Raw genomic sequence first — 21748 nt, 5'->3', positions numbered from 1 at the left:
TTCTGGAAACATAGCCAAAGGCAAGGGAAGCAAGGGCAAAAATGAACTATTGGGACTTCATCAAGATAAAAAGCTACTGCACAGCAAAGAAAACAGTCAACAAAACCAAAAGACAACTGACAGAATGGGAGAAGATATTTGCAAATGACATATCAGACAAAGGGCTAGTATCCAAAATCTATAAAGAACTTATCAAACTCAACACCCAAAGAACAAAGAATCCAATCAAGAAATGGGCAGAAGACATGAACAGACATTTTTCCAAAGACATCCATATGGCTAACAGATACATGAAAAAGTGCTCAACGTTGCTCGGCATGAGGGAAATCCAAACCAAAACCTCAGTGAGATACCACCTCACACCAGTCAGAATGGCTAAAATTAACAACTCAGGAAACAACAGGTGTTGGCGAGGATGCAGAGAAAGGGGAACCTTCCTACACTGTTGGTGGGAATGCAAGCTGGTGCAGCCACTCTGGAAAACAGTATGGAGGTTTCTCAAAAAGTTGAAAATAGAGCTAGTGTACGACCCAGCAATTGCACTACTGGTATTTACCCCAAAGATACAAATGTAGTGATCCAAAGGGGTATGTGTACCCCAATGTTTATAGCAGCAATGTCCACAATAGCCAAACTATGGAAAGAGCCAAGATGTCCATTGACAGATGAATGGATAAAGAAGAGGTGGTATATATATACAATGGAATATTATGCAGCCATCAAAAGGAATGAAATCTTGCCATTTGCAACGTGGATGGAACTGGAGGGTATTATGCTGAGTGAAATAAGTCAATCAGAGAAAGACATGTATCATATGACCTCACTGATATGAGGAATTCTTTTTTTTTTTTTTTTTAAAGATTTTATTTATTTATTTTGACAGAGAGAGAGACACAGCGAGAGAGGGAACACGAGCAGGGGGAGTGGGAGAGGGAGAAGCAGGCTTCCCGCGGAGCAGGGAGCCCGATGTGGGGCTCGATCCCAGGACCCTGGGATCATGACCTGAGCCGAAGGCAGATGCTTAACGACTGAGCCACCCAGGCACCCCACAATATGAGGAATTCTTAATCTCAGGAAACAAACTGAGGGCTGCTGGAGTGCTGGGGGGTGGGAGGGATGGGGTGGCTGCGTGATAACACACTGGGGAGGGTATGTGCTATGGTGAGCACTGTGAATTGTGTTAAGACTGTTGAATCACAGACCTGTACCTCTGAAATAATACATTATATGTTAAAAAGAAAAGAAAAGAAAAAGAAAATAGTAGGAAGGGAAATATGAAGGGGGGGAAATCGGAGGGGCAGACGAACCATGAGAGACTATGGACTCTGAGAAACAAACTGAGGGTTCTAAAGGGGAGGGGGTGGGGGGGATGGGTTAGCCTGGTGATGGGTATTAAAGAGGGCACGTATTGAATGGAGCACTGGGTATATGCAAACAATGAATCATGGTACACTACATCAAAAACTAATAATGTAATGTATGGTGATTAACATAACATAATAAAAATAAATTAAAAAAAAAGTTTTAAGAATAAAAATCCCTGCTATAAGCAGGGAGCCAGATGTGGGGCTTGAGCCCAGAACCCTGGGATCAGGACCTGAGCCAAAGGCAGACACTAAACTGACTGAGGGGCCCAGGCACCCCCAAAGCAACACATTTCTAAGAATACATGGGACAAAGAAGTCGTCTTAAGAAAAATTTAAAAATATGTGATCCAAATGAAAATGCAACTTATGTGGGATGTGGCAAAAGCAGTGTTTAAAGGGAAATTTATAGCACTGAATGCAAAGTTAGAAAAGAAAAAAGACCTAAAATCAATAATCTAAACTTACGTCTTATAAAGTCAAGATGCTCTTAAAAAGAGCAAATTAAATTTAGAGTAAGTAGAAGAAAAGAAATAATGGAATTTAAAGCAAAACCCAATGAAAGTGAAACCAGGATGTCAATAAAATTTAATGAAACCAAAGCTGGTTCTTTGAAAAGATTAAAATTGATAAACTTCTTGCTAGGTTGATTAAGAAAAAAGAGAAGACTGTCAGGTAAAAACATACATCTTTATAAAAAAAAGAAAAAGAAAAAAAGAGAAGAGGGAGATTTACTAATAACAGAAATGAAAGGGGGACCATCACTACTGATGCTACAGACATTAAAGAATAATAAAAGAATACTATGAACAATTCTATGCCCACAAATTTAATACCCTATATGAAATGGACCAATTCCTTTACATATACAATCCACCAAAACTCACAAAAGGAGATATAGATAACCTGAAAAGTACTTTATCTGTTAAAGAAATTAAATCAATAATTAATCACCTTCCCAAACAGAAAGCACCAGGCTCACAGGAACTTACTGGTATATTCTACCAAACATTTAAGGAAGAAATTATACCAATTCTCTACAATCTCTTCCAGGAGATAGAAGAAACATTTCTTAACTAATTCTATAGGCACAGCATTACTCTAATGCCAATACTGGACAAAAACATTACATGTCATTATACATTTGTTAAAACCCATAGACACACATATACAACACAAAGTATGAACACTGATGTTAACTATGGGCTTAATAAAGTTTTAAATTTACAAAAAAATTGAGCAGAAAGTACAGAGAATTTCCATGTATCTGCCTCACCCCAGTTTCTCTTATTTACATCTTGCATTAGTATGATACATTTGTTATAATTAATAAGCCAATTTGATACACTATTATCAACTAAAGACTATAGTTTACATTAAGATCCCCTCTAAACGTTGTACAGTTTCATGGGTTTTGACAAATGCATGATGTCATCTATGCACCTTTACAGTATCATACAGAATAGTCCCATGGCCCTAAAAATGCTCCAGGCTTCATCTATTCATCCCTCCCTTATACTCCCCCAAACCCTGGCAACTACTGGTTCTTTTGTACTGTCTATAACTTTTGCTTTTCCCAGAATGCAATGTAGTTGGAATCATATGGGTATACCTTTTCCAGCATGGTTTCTTTCATCTAGCAATATGTACTTATGGTTCCTCCATATTGTTGTGAAGCTTGATAGCTCATTTCTTTTTATTGCTGAATAATATTCCATTGTATGGATGTATCACTTTATCTTTGCTCCTATTAAAAAACATCATGGTTTGCTTCCAAGTTTTGACAATTATGAATAAATATGCTATAAACATTCACATGTAGATTTCTGTGTGGACATAAATTATCAACTCCCTTGGGTAACTATCAAGGAGTACAATTGCTAGATTGTATGGTAATACTATGTTAGCTTTGTAAGAAACTGTAAGAAAGTGTCTTCCAAAGTAATTGTACTATTTGCATTGCCACCAGCAATGAATGAACAACTTCCTTTTTAGGGTACAGGCCTCCTCAGAGATATTGCAGGTTCAGTTCCAGACCACCAAAATAAAGTGAACACTGCAAAAAGGGAATATTGCAATAAAGTCAGTCAAATGAATTTTTTGTTTTTTCCAGTGCATATAAAGTTATGTTTACAGTACAGGGTAGTCTAGTAAGTGTGCAATAACATTGTGTCTGAAAAACAATGTATATACCTTAATTAAAAATTACCTTATTGTTAAAAACTGCTAACCATCATTTGAGCTTTTGGCAAGTCATAACCTTTTTGCTCTAAGAGGGTCGCACCTCAATGTTGATGGCTGTTAACTGATCAGGGTGGTGTTGCTGAAGGCCTGGGTGGCTGTGGCAATTTCTTAAAATAAGACAATGAAGTCTGCTGCATCAATAGACTCTTCCTTTTATGAACAATTTCCTTGTAGCAGGAGATTCTGTTTGATGGTTTTTCCCCAACAGTAGAACTTCTGTCAAAATTTAGAGTCAATCTTCTCAAACCTTGCCATTGCATTATCAACTAAGTTTATGTAACATTCCAAATCCACTGCTGTCATTTCAACAATCTTCATAGCATCTTCATGAAGAATAGATTCCATCTTAAGAAATCACTGTCCTTGCTCACCCACTAGAAACAACTCCTTGTTTGGGGTGATGGGTGGTTCAGTTGGTTAAGTGCCCAACTCTTGATTTCAACTCAGGTCATGATCTCAGGGTTGTGAGGTTGAGCCCTGTGTCAGCCTCACACTCAGCTCAGAGTCTGCTTAAGAGTCTCTCCCTCTGCCCCTCCCCCATCTGCTCATGAGCACACACACGCTCTCTCTTAAAAAAAACAAAAAAAACTCCTCACCCATTAAAAGGTTTACTATGAGATTGCAATTCAAATATTATCATGAAAAAGTGGAAGTATTGTGAGAATTACCAAAATGTGACACAGAAACATGAAGTGAGCAAATGCTGCTGGAAAAATGGTAGTGATAGATTTGCTCAATGCAGGGTTGCCACAAATCTTCAACTAAAAAAAAGAACCAAAAAAACCCCACCAAAAAACCATAGTATTTCACAATGCAATAAAGAGAAGCACAATAAAATGAAGTATGCCTGTGTATGTCTTGCAAATATTTTCCCCCAAACTGTAGCTTGCCTTTTCATTTTCTAAATGGTGTCTTTTAAAGCAGAAAGTTTTAAATTTTGATAAAATCAAATCAAATTTTTCATTATGCTTCATGCTTTTTATATCTTATTTAAGAAGTCTTTCTCTAACCCAAAGTTGCAAAGTTTTCCTTATGTATCCTTTTAAAAGTTTTAAAATTTTAGCTCTTACTTTTAGATCTATGATCTATTTTGAGGTAATTTTTGTTTATGAGGTAAATGATGATGCTCATTTTTTTTGCATATATTCAATTGTTCCAGCAACATTTACTGAAAGGACTATCATTTCTTCATTGAATTACCATGGTGCTATTAATAAAAACCAGTTGACCATACATATATTGGTCTCTTTCTGGGCTCTATTCTGTGCCACTGATCTATAAGCCAATACTACAGTGTTTTCTTTACTGTAGGGTAATAGTAATCCTTGAAATCAGGCTGTGGAGAGCTTCAAATTTTCTTCTTTTTCACAACTGTTTTGGTTAGTCTAGGTCCTTCATAAATTTCAGTATCAGTATGTCAGCCTGAAATTTTGACTGGATTCTGCTGAATCTATAGATCAGTTTGGGGAGAACTGACAATGTTAACAGTACTGAGCCTTCCAAACCCTGTATGTATGTATGCCTTTAATTTCAGCAATTTTTTTCTTTTAGTTTCCAGTGTATAGGTCTAGCACATATTGTTAAATTGACCCCCATTTCTTTAACTAGTATATAAAAATACAATTGATTTATGTAGATTGATCTTGTATCTTATGACCTTGCTACACTCATACCTGTTAGTTCTAGATTTGTTTTTCTTCCTTCTGATTCTTAGGATTTTCAGTATAAACAATGATGTCATCTTTGAATAAAGATAGTGTATTTTTTCTTCTTCAATCTGTATGCCTTTTATTTATCTACTTTTCTTTGCCTTTTTGCACTGGCTAGTACCCCCAGGTACAAAAGTGAATGGAAATGATGAAGGTTGAACAGAAGTGATCACAGAAAGAAAGCATTTTATCTTCCACCATGAATTATGATGTTAACTGCAGTTTTTTAATAGACGTCCATCAGGTTGAGGCAATTTCCTTCTAAGTTTACCAAGTTTTTATCAAGAATGAATGTTCAATTTTGTAAAATGCTTTTCCTGTGACTATTAGCACAATCACATGACTTTTATCATATCAACAAAATGGTGACATTTATTGGTTTTCTTTTTTTTTATTTTATTATGTTATGTTAATCACCATACATTACATCATTAGTTTTTGATGTAGTTAGTGTTCCATGATTCATTGTTCGCGTATAACACTCAGTGCTCCATTCGGTACGTGAAAAATATGGAACGCTTCATGAATTTGCGTGTCATCCTTGCGCAGAGGCCATGCTAATCTTCTCTGTATCGTTCCAATTTTACTATATGTGCTGCCGAAGCGAGCACCATTTATTGGTTTTCAAATATTAAGACAGTCTTGCATTTTTTGACACAAAACTTACTTGATAATGTAGTATTATCCTTTTTGTATGTTGCTGGATTTGATTTGCTAGTATTATCTTAAGAACTTGGAAGTCTATGTTCATGAGAGATACTATTTTGCAGTTTTCCTTTCTTGAAATGTCCATAGCTGGCTTTGCTATCAGGGTAACACTAAGCCTCATAAAATAGTAAATGTTTCTTTCTCTTTTTTTCTGGAAGAAATCAAGTGGAACTACAAATATTCAGTTTAAAAGAAATACAGAGCTATTCAGGTTGTCTCTTACGTAGGCTTTAGTAGTTTGTGTCTTTTAAAGAATTAGTCAATTTCATCTACGTTGTCATATCTATTGTCATAAAGTTGTTCATAATATTTCTTATTATTCTTGCAATGTCTGTTGGATTTGTAGTGATGTCCTCTCATTTCTGATACTGGTAATTTGGGTCTAGCTACAGGATTATTGATTTTATTGATATATTTTAAGGTATACTGACTTTGTCAAATGCCTTTTATACATTTAGTCTTATCTTTATTATTTACTTCTTTCTGCTTGTTTTGAATTTAATTTGCTTTTCTTTTTCAATTTTCTCAAGGTGAACACTTAGATGACTGATTTACATACTGTTCTTTTCTAATAAAGGCATTTTCCTCCAAGCATTGCTTTGACATATATTTTCATTTTCATTCAATTCAAAACATTTTTTTTCTGTTTCTTTGTGATTTCTTCCCTGCCCTGACTTAGAAGTATGTTGTTTAATTTCCAGATACTTGGGGATTTTTCAAATAACTGTTACTGAATTTTAGTTTAATTCTGCTTTAATTTCACAGGTCTGCTATAACAAGCTGGGGTGAATCTGTTCAATGTACTGTGTAGTATGAGGACTCTTGACTCTGTAGTGGGAATGCAAACTATTCTCCATACTTTGTGATCTCTGGAAATTGTTTGGCCTACTGTGCTTTCCAGAGGATCCTCTCTAGAACTCTAGAGGCCTACTTCATATATATATACGTCAGTGCTCAGCCAAAGATTTGAGGGCAGATCTCCAGAGCCCTTTCTGTGTTCAGCTTCCTTCTCCCTGATATTTTGCCACACAAATTCCAGTCATCTCCATCTCCCCAAATCCCGACCTCTATGAAGACGGCTGGCCTGTTTGTATTTCCTTTCTTTACTGCAGCCTGAAAACTATCCTCAATTTCATAATGCTCACTTTGTTTCCTTTCAGTCAGGGATCATGGTCCTGTGCTGCTTACTATCCCATGTCTAAAGATGGTTTCCCTTCCTATCCCGTATTTTGCTAATTTGTGATGGGAATTCAAGACTATTTTTTCTTCCTTATGTCTTGGGTGAACTTTATTCATTCTTGTAACTTTACTTTTTGTGGTACCCTAGAGATTTCAGTATGCATCCCTGACTTTTTATACACTGTAAGCCTTTTTTTTTTTTTTTTTTTTTTTTACCACTTCCTGAACAACAAAAGAATCTTACAATTGTTTGACTCATTAAGTCACTCTCTCCTTTTAGGCTACCATCTTCACATATTTCACTTTTATACATGTTATAAATGCCCCAAGACATTGTTATTATTTCATTTTAAAAGTCAATATTAGGGCGCCTGGGTGGCTCAGTTGGTTAAGCAACTGCTTAGGCTCAGGTCATGATCCTGGAGTGCCAGGATCGAGTCCCACATTGGGCTCCCTGCTCAGCAGGGAGTCTGCTTCTGCTTCTGATCCTCCCCACCTCGTGTTCTCTCTCTCATTCTCTCTCTCTCTCTCAGATAAATAAAATCTTTAAAAAAAAAAAGTCAATATTATATTTACCATTAGTTTTCCCTTTCCTTTGTCATTCTTTCTGCCAGAAAAACTTCGTTTTGCATTTCTTATAGAGTAAATGGAGATTATTTTTCTCAGATTTTGTTTGTCTAAAAGTAAAAATCTTTATTTTGCTTTCATTTTTGAAGGTATTATTGCCAGAAAGGGAATTCAAGGTTGGCAGCGTTTTTTCTTTCAAAACTTTATAATGATCCCAGTGCACTCTGTTTTGACATATATAGTTCCTGTTTTATTGCTAACCATTAATCTTATTGTTTCTCTTTAAAAGTATTCTTCTCTAATTTACAAATATTCACTCTGTCTTGGATTTTCAGGAATCTGACTGTGTTGTTCCAAATAATGTTTTTTTTTTATATTTCTCTTACAGGAGGGTTCACTTTGCTTCTTGGATCATCAGTTGATGCTGTTCATCAGTTTTGAAAATTTTTGGCTATGTATCTTCAACTATTTCTTCTGTCCCATTTCCCCCTTTTCTCTTTCTGGGATACCAATTACATGTATATCAAACCTTTTGAGTATTCCTCCTATTCTCTCTCCTTTATTTTCCATACTTGTTAACTGATTTTCAGTTTGGCCACTTACTACTGGACTGTTTTTAAATTCATGGATCCCCTTCTCTGCAATGTTTAATCTATTAACCCCATCAAATGAGCTTTTACTTCAGATACATTTTTGAGTCCTTGAATATCCATTTCATTGTTTTTTAAAGTATAACTAACATAGTGTTACATTAATTACAGGTATACATTGATTTAACAAATCTACACATTACTCAGTGCTCACCGTGATAAGTACAGTCACCACCTGTTATTATACATTATTTCAATATCACTGACTATATTCCCTAAGCTTTTAATCTCCAAGACTATTTTTTTTTTACAACTGAAATTTGTACCTCTTAATCTCCCTTATCCATTTCACACATCCCTTACCCACTGCCCCTCCAGCAATCAGCAGTTTGTTCTCTATATTTAAGAATCTGTTTGTTTGCAGTACTACTTAAACAAGCCAAGATATTGAAGCAACCCAAGTGTCCATTGACAGATGAATGAATAAAGACGATGTGGTATATTGGGACTACACCAAAGTAAAAACTTTTGCAGTTCCTTTGTTGAAACCATCAGCAAAATGACAAGGAAACCTGCTGAGTGGGAGAAGATATTTGCAAATGATATATCCTATAGGGATTAATATGGAAAATATATAAAGAACTCATAACTCAACACCAAAAAAATCCCAAATAACCTGATTTAAAAAAGGGCAGAGGACTTTAATAGACATTTTTCCAAAGATGACACACAGATGGCCAATAGACACATGAAAAGATGCTCAACCTCACTAATCATCAAGAAAATGCAAATCAAAACCACAATGAGATATCACCTTACACGTATAAAATGACTAGAAGCAAAAGACAAGAAATAAGTGTTGGCAAGGATGTGAAGAAAAAGGAATCCTTGTACACTGCTGGTGGGAATGCAAATGGGATGCAGCCACTGTGGAAAACAGTATGGAGGTCCCTCACAAAATTAACAGAAATACCACATAATCTAGTAATTCCACTACTGGGTATTTACCTAAAGAAAACAAATGTGCTAATTCAAAAAGATATATGCACCCCTATGTTTATTCCAGCATTATTTACAATAGTCAAGATACGGAGGCAGCCCAAACGTCACTGATAGACTAATCAATAAAGAAGATGTGGTATATATACAACGGAATATCACTCAGCCATAAAAAAGAATGAGATCTTGCCATTTGCAAAATATGGATGTACCTAGAGGGTATTATGCTAAGTGAAATAAGTCAGACAAAGACAAATACTGTATGATTTCACTTCCATGTAGAATCTGAAAAACAAAATAAACAAAATACAGAAACAGACCCATAAACACAGAGAACAAACTGATGATTGCCAGAGGGGAAGTAGGTGGAAGGATGGGCAAAACAGTTGAAGGGGAGAGGGAGATACAGACTTCCAATTATGGAATAAGTCATGTGGACAAATGTGCAGCATGGGAAAAGAGCCAACGGTACTGAAATAGTGTTATATGGTGACAGATGGTAGCTGCACTAGTGGTGAGCACAGCATAATGTAGACATCTGTCCAATCACTGTGTTGTACACCTGAAACTAATGTAACATTGTGTGTCAACTATATTTCAAAAAAAAAATGTTTTAAAAAGATGATGGGGGGCACCTGGGTGGCTAAGTTGGTTAAGTGCCTGACTCTTGGTTTTGGCTCAGGTCATGATCTCAGGGTTGTGGGACGGAGCCCTGCCCTGGCGCAGTGCAGAGTTGGCTTAAGATTCTCTCCCTCTCCCTCCCCTTCTGCTCCCCCACTCCCACTCTGTCCCTGCTCATGCACACACTCTCTCTTTCTCTCTAAATAAATAAAATCTTTAAAAAAAGATGATGTGGTACATGTGTATTTATACACATACATATATACATACACATACACAATGGAATATTATTCGGCCATAAAAAAAGAATGAGATCTTGCCATTTGCAAAATATGGATGGGCCTAAGGGGTATTATGCTAAGTAAAGTAAGTCAGACAAAGACAAATGCCACATGATTTCACTTATATGTGGAATCTAAAAGACAGAACAAATGACCACTTGATTGATTTTGATTCTAATTTTGATTCTATTTTCTAGTAATATTTTAAATGTCTTCATTTTCTCTTCTTTTAAAATATTTTAATACATTATTTTAAAATATTTGTTTATAAACTCTAATAAAAGGATCATCTATGGAACTGCTTCTGTTATTTTTCTCATGATTATTAGTCACATGTTCCTGTCTCTCCCTGTGTCTAGCAACATATGCCTCTATTTCCTCAGTAACTTAACCATTTTTCTCTACTTGTTGTACTGGGAGTGTCGGCCTGCTGTGACTCAATATCTCTTTCCTGGAAGTAGAAGTCTTCCTTTCCTCTTGGGATTTCTTTTCTTTCACTGTTAGAATACTAAGCTATCATTGTTTCTATTTATCGAGAAACTGCTTTTGAATGGTGGATACTATTGGTTGATTCTGTTCTTAATTTCATTTTTAAAGAAGATTATTTTATTTTATTTGAGAGAGAGTGTACATGAGCATGAGTGGGAGGGGCAGAGGGAGAAGGAGAGAGAATCCCAAGAAGACTTCATGCTGAGCCCTACATGGGGCTCAATCTCACAACACTGAGATTATGACCTGAGTCAAAACCAAGTCGGACACTTAACTGACTTTGCCACCCAGGTGCCCCCTAATTTCATTTTTATCATCAGAAGATTACACTAGCACCTGAGCTGCTTAAAAGTCATCCAGCCATTTCACCTGTTGAGAATAATGAACAAGATAATCCTCAATAAGGCCAATATCAATGGCACAAAAGCCAGAAAAACAGTAATTTTTTTTTTTTTTTTTAGATTTTATTTATTTATTTGAGAGAGAGAGAGAGAAACAGCATGAGAGGGGATAGGGTCAGAGGGAGAAGCAGCCGAAGGCAGTCGCTTAACCAAAAAAACAGTAATTTTTTACCCACAGAAATTCTTAGGAATATACATACACACAAAACCTGTGCTATAGTAGGAAGAGCACAGAATCTGAAGAAAGAAAACCTGGTCTAAACCTCATCTCTGTCAGTTTACTAGGACAGTGACCTTAGACAAATAATTCTTCTACTTTGATTTTCAATTCATTAAATTGTTGTGAAGACAAAACAATATATTTTAAAGACCTCTGTGAATTACAAACACACTGTAAGATGCCTTATTATCTAGTTTCTAAATCTACAGATCAATGATAAATAAATATGGGGACATGGGTGTAATAGATATTAATGATAAAAACTGACAACCAACATTATGATATCAAAGGAAGAGTCAAAAACTATTTTAAAAAGTACCAATTAGAGCTAAGGGTGAGCTAGTTAATAGAGGCTTAAATTTCCCCTACATATTTCAATAGACCCTGAAGCTATTACTCTATCTTGACAGAGTATGGTAATTGGTATTTGTGACAAGAAGCTTGAATTTGAAAGTAAATTCATATCCTATAATATTACTATTAAGATAAAGGACTATCTAATAAACTTTGGAAAAACTGCAATCAAAAATGACTAAAATTGGGGCACCTGGGTGGCTCAGTCAGTCAAGCAGCTAACTCCTGGTTTCAGCTCAGGTCATGATCTCGGAGTCCTGGATGGAGCCCCTCATTAGGCTCTTTGCTCAGAGGGGACTCTGCTTGAGGATTCTCTCTCCCTCTCCTTCTGCTCCCCCCTCCCACGGCTCACGCTCATGCTCTCTCTCTCTCTCTCAAATAAATCTTAAAAAAAAAAATGACTAAAATAAAAATTCCAGTTGGGTGATATACAACTAGATTAGTTTTTACTTAGGAGCCAAAGGTTTTATATCATGTGATCTTAGAATGATTAAGTTTGTGAATAAAATGAAGAATCTGCATTATGGGGGCTCACTTTTACAAATCAAAAAGTCTGTAAAAGGTATGATTTTTCACAAGGGAGAAGAAAAAAAATTAATGGACTGTGGTTAAAAAATGATTATGGGAGAGGGTGAAATCAACATACTGGGAGTACAAAAAGCAAATGGAAAGACAAGATGACTATATGAAGGAAAGGCCAGAGAGGGCATGTGGCACAGGTTTCTGAAAGCAAGAATCATTTGAAGGAATGCTGAAGAATGGTTGTGAAGTAGTTAACACACCAGGCTTTAGTGATGTTTCTAAAAATTAATACAGGAAATAGTATAAGTGAAATAAAACTGGACTAAGAATAGTTGTAAAAGTATATTTACAGATGAGTTAAGGAGACTACTAGAGAGCTGATTACAGAAACAGACTTGAAATATCAAGGTTATCCAAGAGAAAACAAGATTTCAAAAAGTACTAGATAGAGGAAGTCAAGAACCAAAATGAAAAACAGGTACACAGTCTAATATAAAAGAAGAAAATCAGTATTTTGCTGTTGCTGAAACGGAGATAGTACCAGGATCTTTTTTATAAGTCCTGTTATAATATGACTATTCAGTTAAAATTTCCCTAAAACTTTAAATGTGTTAGGCTAAAACTAAGAGTTGTTTTATCTCGTATTTAAAGTCAGCGCAGGAAAGGCAAAAGTAGTCTAATTTTCGTGAGCATGAAGATTTCATTATGTGATAAGTATTATTATTTGCTAACTACACCAAAGGCATATTAAGTTCTGAAATAGCAATATCTGAAAAGACCTCTGTAAAGACAATTTAAAAATAATTTAGTAAGCTTATGAATAAACCACTATACCTTAGCAAGTGATTTTACAATAGGATTCTCCATAATCCCCTTGAGGAAAATTAGGTCTATTTCTTCTGCTCCTGTAGATGAGGGCAGCTCCGTAAGGTTATCCAACACTTGCTGCATTGCTGCTGAGATAAAAGCAATAAAAAAACAAAACAAAAACCAAACCCTTAAATTCCAAGCCATTATGAAATACAAAATATTTGATATATTTAAAATAATTCAAATAAAAAGACATTAACAACACTCTTTTGAAAAGTCATGTTTTAAAAAACTGAATTGTTAAATGGTAAGTTTCAAACTGAATTCCCGTGAAGTAGGAGGACACATTTTTATACACAATTTGGGCTTTATCAGACTACCTTATACATACTTACCACTTTACACTTGCTTTATATTTTTTAAATTTAAAACATTACTCAAAAAATACAAAATTTTGATAGACCTATAAAAAAGTAAAGAGATGAATTAGTACTCAACACACTTCCCACAAGCCCATAACCAGATGCTTTCATTGGTAAATTCTATCAAACTTTAAAGAGGAATTAAAACCAGTACTTCACAAATTCTTAAAAAAAAAAAAATAGAGGAGGGAATACTTCCCAATTATTCTGAGATCCTGATACTAAATCCACAAGAAGGTATCATAAGAAAATTATAGCCAATATCCTTTATAAATACAGATGCAAAAATCTTTAATGAAATACTGGCAAACTGAATCCAGCCATATATGAAAAGGATTGTACACAATGACCAAGTACACATTATCTCAGGAATGCAAGAATGGTTCATCAAGAAATGAAAATCAATCAGTGTAATACACTATATTAATAGAACAAAAAAACAAAACAACTACATGGTATCTCAATGGGCACAGAAAAAGCACTGGACAAAATCCAAACCCTTTTCATGATAAAAACATTCAACAAACTAGGAATAGAAGGGAAATTTCCTGAACTCAATGAAAGGTATCTATGAAGAATCTATAACTAATATCATATGTAAGGGTAAAAGTCTGGATACCTTTCCATAAGATCAGGAACAAGGCAAGGATGTCCGCTCTTGCCACTTCTACTCAACATTATAGTGGAGATTCTAGCCAAGGGAGTTAGGCAAGAAATAAATGGCATTGGAAAGGAATAAGTAAAACTATCTCATTCTGCAGATGACATGACCTTGTACATAGAAAATGCTAAGGAATACACACACAAAAATTACTAGAATGAGTTCAAAAAGGTTACAGGATTCAAGTTGAAAATACAAAAATCAAACATATTTCTAAATACTAGCAATGAATAATCTGAAAATGAAATTATGAAAACATTCTTTTTACAACAGCATCAAAGACAATAAATTAGGAATAAATGCAACAAAAGTGTAAGATTTATACACTGAAACTATAAAACATCACTGAAAGAATTAAAGAAGACTAAAATAAATAGAAAGATATCCAATATTCATGTATCGGAAGACTTACTACTATTAAGATGGCAACACTCCCCAAACTGATCTACAGATTTAATGTAATCCCTGTCAAAATCTCTAATGCCCTCTCCCCCTTTTTTGCAGAAATTGAGAAACTGATTTCAAAATTCATATGGAAAATGCAGTGGACCCAGAAGAGGCAAACAATCTTCAAAGAGGACCCATACTTAATTTCAAAACTGACTAAAAAGCTACAGTAATCAGGACTGTGTGGTACTAGCATACAGAGAGACATAAAACTTAAAGAGTCCAGGGGCACGTGGGTGGCTCAGTCTGTTAAACATCTGACTCTTGGTTTCAGCTCAGGTCATGAGCTTATGGTCATGGGATCGAGCCCTGTATCAGGCTCCACACTCAGCAGGGAGTCGGCTTGAAGATTCTCTCCCTCTGCCCCTCCCCCCACTCTCTTTAATAAAACAAATAAATCTGAAAAACAAAAAAAACAACCCAAAAAACAAAAAACAACTTACAGTCCAAAAATAAAACCTATATATCTATTTAAGGTCAACTGACTTTCAACAAGGGTCGCAAGACAATTCAACAGAGGAAAGAACAGTCTTTTCAACAAATGGTACTGGGACAACAGAATATGAATATGCAAAAGAGTGAAGCTAGGGGGCACCTGGGTGGCTCAGTTGTTAAGCGTCTGCCTTCGGCTCAGGTCATGATCTCAGGGTCCTGGGATCAAGCCCCGCATTGGGCTCCCTGCTCAGTGGGAAGCCTGCTTCTCCCTCTCCCACTCCCCCTGCTTGTGTTGCCTCTCTTGCTGTGTCTCTCTGTCAAATAAATAAATAAAATCTTAAAAAAAAAAAAAAAGAGTGAAGCTAGACTCCTACTACATTCAATATCATAATATTAATATTATTCAGATTAATTTTTTTAGTTTTATCTCCTCTTGATGTTTCTTTGGAATAAGTCTACTAAAATTGCAGTTTTTAATATTTTTAAATTTTTATTAAAATAAAATATAAACGTTAAAAGTCAGACTGTACTAACTGGCTTATAACGAAATACAGCAGTTCTCTGTTCCATACTGTCCTCCTCCCTCCCAACTTACATTACTCTGCAGAAGTAACTACTTTGAATTTGTTATAGTTTCATTTAATCACATCTGTATTTCTGAATAATACGCTAATATTGCTTCTTTTTCTTTTACCCATTTTAGATAGTATTTACTTATTTTCTGTTAGAATACTAGAGGGTTAAGCTTTTACCTTCCTCTATCTCCAGACTGGCAATTTTTAATAAAGTCAACATATGGGAATCCTACACATTTTCCCCCCAAATGTTCTAACAAACTTTTCACATTTCTGTAATTTTTCCAAATCCTCAAGAATTTTTCCAACACTCTATCAGACCTATTCCCTGACTTCTATTCCTGAACTCCCTCCCAAAGTATTCCTCTCTTGTACTTTAATCTGGACAGGTTCATCTCTAGGCCTCCTATTCAGTCTGTGTAAATGAGTGAAAACTCTGAAAGATGTGAACAGGAGAAAAATATGCACTTAAAACAAGTAGAAGGAAAACCCATACTGGGCTAAAATGAAGAAAGGAGACCCAGGAAATAAAGAATACAAACAAAGCCTATTTCATAATTTTGTTTGGGGTCCAATGTGTATCTTTCAGTGGGTAGAGAACAACAGAATCAATAATCTTTAGAAATATTTTTATCCTGTAACTATATAGTTAGCTCTACTTCCATGATGTTTTTCTTTCCTTTGATGTTCTCGATTTGTCTTTATTTTTAACTTTCATTATGAAAAATTCCAAACATTTATAAAGGGAGACAAAATAATATAATGAACCCAATAACTATCAGCTCTAACAACTAGCTACTCATGGCAAATCTTATTTCATACCCCTATATACTCTCTATACTATATAACTTTGAAGCAAATCCCAGGTATCACATTTCAGTGTATCTGTCTAAAAGATCGGGGCTCTTTTTAAACAATGTAACCAAAATATTGTTAGCAAACTAATAAAATAATAATTTAATATCACCAAATTGTAATACTGAAAATCTTTTTAAAATGTACCTTCTATACTGGTTCTTGAGGTACTTAAATTTTTATATTGGTGCTTAATTAAGTGGGAAGAAAAGTGGTGGAGGCTGTAAAATACACCCTTGGTTATTTTAAAGATCTTCATAAATTGTTATTGATTCTTGATTATATGAAATTTAATTAAACACTGATAAGTCGGTCAAATATCCGATGTTCTGGAAAAGGGATCTTGAATATTATAAAGTTGCCAAGCATTCCCAAATTAATTGGTACATTTAATGGAGTTCTTTTTTAAAAAATTTTTTATTGTTATGTTAATCACCATACATTACATCATTAGTTTTCGATATAGTATTCCATGATTCATTGTTTGTGCATAACACCCAGTGCTCCATGCAGAACATGCCCTCCCTAATACCCAACACCAGGCTAACCCATCCTCCCACCCCCTTCCCCTCTAGAACCCTCAGTTTGTTTTTCAGAGTCCATCGTCTCTCATGGTTCGTCCCCACCTCTGATTTCCCCCCCCTTCATCCTTCCCCTCCTGCTACCTTTTTTTTTTTCTTAACATATATTGCATTATTTGTTTCAGAGATACAGATCTGAGATTCATCAGTCTTGCACAATTCACAGTGCTTAGCAGAGCACATACCCTCCCCAGTGTCCATCACCCAGTCACCCCATCCCTCCCACCCCACCCCCCACTCCAGCAACCCTCAGTTTGTTTCCTGAGATTAAGAATTCCTCACATCAGTGAGGTCATATGATACATGTCTTTCTCTGTTTGACTTATTTCACTCAGCATAATACCCTCCAGTTCCATCCACGTCGTTGCAAATGGCAAGATATCATTCCTTTTGATGGCTGCATAATATTCCATTGTGTATATATACCACTTCTTCTTCATCCATTCATCTGTCGATGGACATCTTCGCTCTTTCCACAATTTGGCTATTGTGGACATTGCTGCTATGAACATGGGGGTGCACGTACCCCTTCGGATCCCTACATTTGTATCTTTGGGGTAAATATCCAGTAGTGCAATTACTGGATCGTACGGTAGCTCTATTTTCAACTTTTTGAGGAAACTCCATACTGTCTTCCAGAGTGGCTGCACCAGCTTGCATTCCCACCAACAGTGTAGGAGGGTTCCCCTTTCTCCGCATCCCGGCCAACATCTGTCATTTCCTGAGTTGTTAATTTTAGCCATTCTGACTGGTGTGAGGTGGTATCTCACTGAGGTTTTGATTTGGATTTCCCTGATGCCGAGTGATGTTGAGCACTTTTTTATGTGTCTGTTGGCCATCCGGATGTCTTCTTTGGAAAAATGTCTGTTCATGTCTTCTGCCCATTTCCTGATTGGATTCTTTGTTCTTTGGGTGTTGAGTTTGATAAGTTCTTTATAGATTTTGGATACTAGCCTTTTATCCGCTATGTCATTTGCAAATATCTTCTCCCATTCTGTCGGTTGTCTTTTGGTTTTGTTGACTGTTTCTTTTGCTGTGCAAAAGCTTTTTATCTTGATGAAATCCCAATAGTTCATTTTTGCCCTTGCTTCCCTTGCCTTTGGAGATGTTTCTAGGAAGAAGTTGCTGCAACAGAGGTCGAAGAGGTTGCTGCCTGTGTTCTCCCTTAGGATTTGGATGGACTCCTGTCTCACATTGAGGTCTTTCAACCATTTTGAATCTATTTTTGTGTGTGGTGTAAGGAAATGGTCCAGTTTCATTCTTCTGCATGTGGCTGTCCAATTTTCCCAACACCATTTGTTGAAGAGACTGTCTTTTTTCCATTGGACATTCTTTCCTGCTTTGTCAAAGATTAGTTGACCATAGAGTTGAGGGTCCATTTCTGGGCTCTCTATTCTGTTCCATTGATCTATGTGTCTGTTTTTGTGCCAGTACCATACTGTCTTGATGATGACAGCTTTGTAATAGAGCTGGAAGTCTGGAATTGTGATGCTGCCAGCTTTGCTTTTCTTTTTCAACATTCCTCTGGCTATTCGGGGTCTTTTTTGGTTCCATACAAATTTTAGGATTATTTGTTCCATTTCTTTGAAAAAAGTGGATGGTACTTTGATAGGGATTGCACTGAATGTGTAGATTGCTCTAGGTAGCATTGACGTCTTCACAATATTTGTTCTTCCAATCCATGAGCATGGAACGTTTTTCCATTTCTTTGTGTCTTCCTCAATTTCTTTGATGAGTATTTTATAGTTTTCTGAGTGCAGATCCTTTGCCTCTTTGGTTAGACTTATTCCTAGATATCTGATGGTTTTGGGTGCAATTGTAAATGGGATCGACTCCTTAATTTCTCTTTCTTCTGTCCTGTTGTTGGTGTATAGGAATGCCACTGATTTCTGTGCATTGATTTTATATCCTGCCACTTTACTGAATTCCTGTATGAGTTCCAGCAGTTTTGGGGTGGAGTCTTTTGGGTTTTCCACATAAAGTATCATATCATCTGCGAAGAGTGAGAGCTTGACTTCTTCTTTGCTGAATTTGGATGCCTTTTATTTCTTTTTGTTGTCTGATTGCTGTGGCTAGGACTTCTAATACTATGTGGAATAGCAGTGGTGATAGTGGACATCCCTGCCGCGTTCCTGACCTTAGGGGGAAAGCTCTCAGTTTTTCCCCATTGAGAATGATATTCGCTGTAGGTTTTTCATAGATGGCTTATGATATTGAGGTATGTACCCTCTATCCCTATACTCTGAAGAGTTTTGATCAAGAAAGGATGCTGTACTTTGTCAAATGCTTTTTCTGCATCTATTGAGAGGATCATATGATTCTTCTTTCTTTTGTTAATGTATTGTATCACGTTGATTGATTTGCGGATGTTGAACCAACCTTGCAGCGCAGGGATAAATCCCACTTGGTCGTGGTGAATAATCCTTTTAATGTACTGTTGAATCCTATTCACTAGTATTTTGGTGAGAATTTTTGCATCCATGTTCATCAGGGATATTGGTCTGTAATTCTCCTTTTTGATGGGGTCTTTGTCTGGTTTTGGGATCAAGGTAATGGTGGCCTCATAGAATGAGTTTGGAAGTTTTCCTTCCATTTCTATTTTTTGGAACAGTTTCAGAAGAATAGGTATTAATTCTTCTTGAAATGTTTGGTAGAATTCCCCTGGGAAGCCATCTGGCCCTGGGCTTTTGTTTGATGGGAGATTTTTGATGACTGCTTCAATTTCCTTAGTGGTTATAGGTCTGTTCAGGTTTTCTGTTTCTTCCTGGTTCAGTTTTGGTAGTTGATACATCTCTAGGAATGCATCCATTTCTTCCAGGTTATCTAATTTGTTGGCATAGAGTTGCTCATAATATGTTCTTATAATTGTCTGTATTTCTTTGGTGTTGGTTGTGATCTCTCCTCTTTCATTCATGATTTTGTTGATTTGGGTCATTTTTCTTTTCTTTTTGATAAGTCTGGCCAGGGGTTTATCAATCTTGTTAATTCTTTCAAAGAACCAGCTCCTAGTTTCGTTGATCTGTTCTACTGTTCTTTTGGTTTCTATTTCATTGATTTCTGCTCTGATCTTTATTATTTCTCTTCTCCTGCTGGGTTTAGGCTTTATTTGCTGTTCTTTCTCCAGCTCCTTTAGGTGTAGGGTTAGGTTGTGTACTTGAGACCTTTCTTGTTTCTTGAGAAAGGCTTGTATTGCTATATACTTTCCTCTTAGGACTGCCTTTGCTGCATCCCAAACATTTTGAACAGTTGTGTTTTCATTTTCATTGGTTTCCATGAATTTTTTTAATTCTTCTTTAATTTCCTGGTTGACCCATTCATTCTTTAGTAGGATGCTCTTTAGCCTCCATGTATTTGAGTTCTTTCCGACTTTCCTCTTGTGACTGAGTTCTAGTTTCAAAGCATTGTGGTCTGAAAATAGGCAGGGAATGATCCCAATCTTTTGGTACCAGTTGAGACCTGATTTATGACCTAGGATGTGATCGATTCTATAGAATGTTCCATGGGCACTAGAAAAGAATGTGTATTCCGTTGCTTTGGGATGGAATGTTCTGAATATGTCTGTGAAGTCCATTTGGTCCAGTGCGTCATTTAAAGTCTTTATTTCATTGTTGATCTTTTGCTTAGACGATCTGTCCATTTCAGTGAGGGGGGTGTTAAAGTCCCCCACTATTATTGTATTGTTATCGATGTTTTTCTTTGCTTTTGTTATTAATTGCCTTATATAATTGGCTGCTCCCATATTAGGGGTATAGATATTTACAATTGTTAGATCTTCTTGTTGGATAGACCCTTTAAGTAGGATATAGTGTCCTTCCTCATCTCTTATTACAGTCTTTGGTTTAAAATCTAATTTGTCTGATATAAGGATTGCCACCCCAGCTTTCTTTTGGTGTCCACTAGCATGGTAAATGGTTTTCCACCCCCTCACTTTCAATCTGGAGGCGTCTTTGGGTCTAAAATGAGTCTCTTGCAGACAGCATATCGATGGGTCTTGTTTTTTAATCCAATCTGATAGCCTGTGTCTTTTGATTGGGACATTTAGCCCATTTACATTCAGGGTAACTATTGAAAGATAGGAATTTAGTGCCATTCTGTTGCCTGTAAGGTGACTGTTACTGTATATTGTCTGTGTTCCTTTCTGGTCTATGTTGCTTTTAGGCTCACTCTTTGCTTAGAGGACCCCTTTCAATATTTCTTGTAGAGCTGGTTTCGTGTTTGCAAATTCCTTTAGTTTTTGTTTGTCCTGGAAGCTTTTTATCTCTCCTTCTATTTTCAATGACAGCCTAGCTGGATGTAGTATTCTTGGCTGCATATTTTTCTCGTTTAGTGCTCTGAATATATCATGTCAGTCCTTCTGGCCTGCCAGGTCTCTGTGGATAGGTCTGTTGCCAATCTAACGTTTCTACCATTGTAGGTTACATATCTCTTCTCCCAAGCTGCTTTCAGGATTTTCTCTTTGTCTCTGAGACTCGTTAAGTTTTACTATTAGATGTTGGGGTGTTGACCTACTTTTATTGATTTTGAGAGGGGTTCTCTGTGCTTCCTGGATTTTGATGCCTGTTTCCTTCCCCAAATTAGGGAAGTTCTCTGCTATAATTTGCTCCAATATACCTTCTGCCCCTCTCTCTCTTTCTTCTTCTTCTGGGATCCCAATTATTCTAATGTTTCGTCTTATGGTATCGCTTCTCTCGAATTCTGCCCTCGTGATCCAGTA

General features: G+C 36.2%; 1 protein-coding gene and 1 non-coding gene across 8 annotated transcripts in view; both read right to left on the bottom strand.

Annotated features, from left to right (window-relative positions):
- Positions 1–21748, bottom strand: part of PALS2 (protein associated with LIN7 2, MAGUK p55 family member) — a 125493-nt gene that overhangs the window by 57909 nt on the left and 45836 nt on the right. For 3 of the 7 annotated variants that reach the window (XM_036097196.2, XM_078059373.1, XM_036097195.2), the window contains exon 2: positions 13083–13201. The exons of 1 other annotated variant lie outside the window; for it this stretch is intronic. In XM_036097196.2, the coding sequence (XP_035953089.1) occupies positions 13083–13199 (117 nt within the window). In that variant the 5' untranslated portion in view covers positions 13200–13201. Of the gene's footprint in view, positions 1–2976; positions 3004–13082; positions 13205–21748 lie in introns of those variants that run through there. 3 more of the 7 variants (XM_036097198.2, XM_036097197.2, XM_036097203.2) reach the window with 2 other exon arrangements.
- On the bottom strand, positions 5822–5928 carry LOC118538924 (U6 spliceosomal RNA). Its single transcript, XR_004918845.1, has one exon. It is a non-coding gene; the product is annotated as a U6 spliceosomal RNA (small nuclear RNA).

The sequence above is a fragment of the Halichoerus grypus genome, chromosome 12 (assembly GCF_964656455.1).
Source record: "Halichoerus grypus chromosome 12, mHalGry1.hap1.1, whole genome shotgun sequence".
In the NCBI taxonomy this organism is placed as follows: Eukaryota; Metazoa; Chordata; class Mammalia; order Carnivora; family Phocidae; genus Halichoerus; species Halichoerus grypus.
The sequence above is the reverse complement of the archived record's forward strand: the minus strand, read 5'-3'. Positions and strand labels throughout refer to the sequence as shown.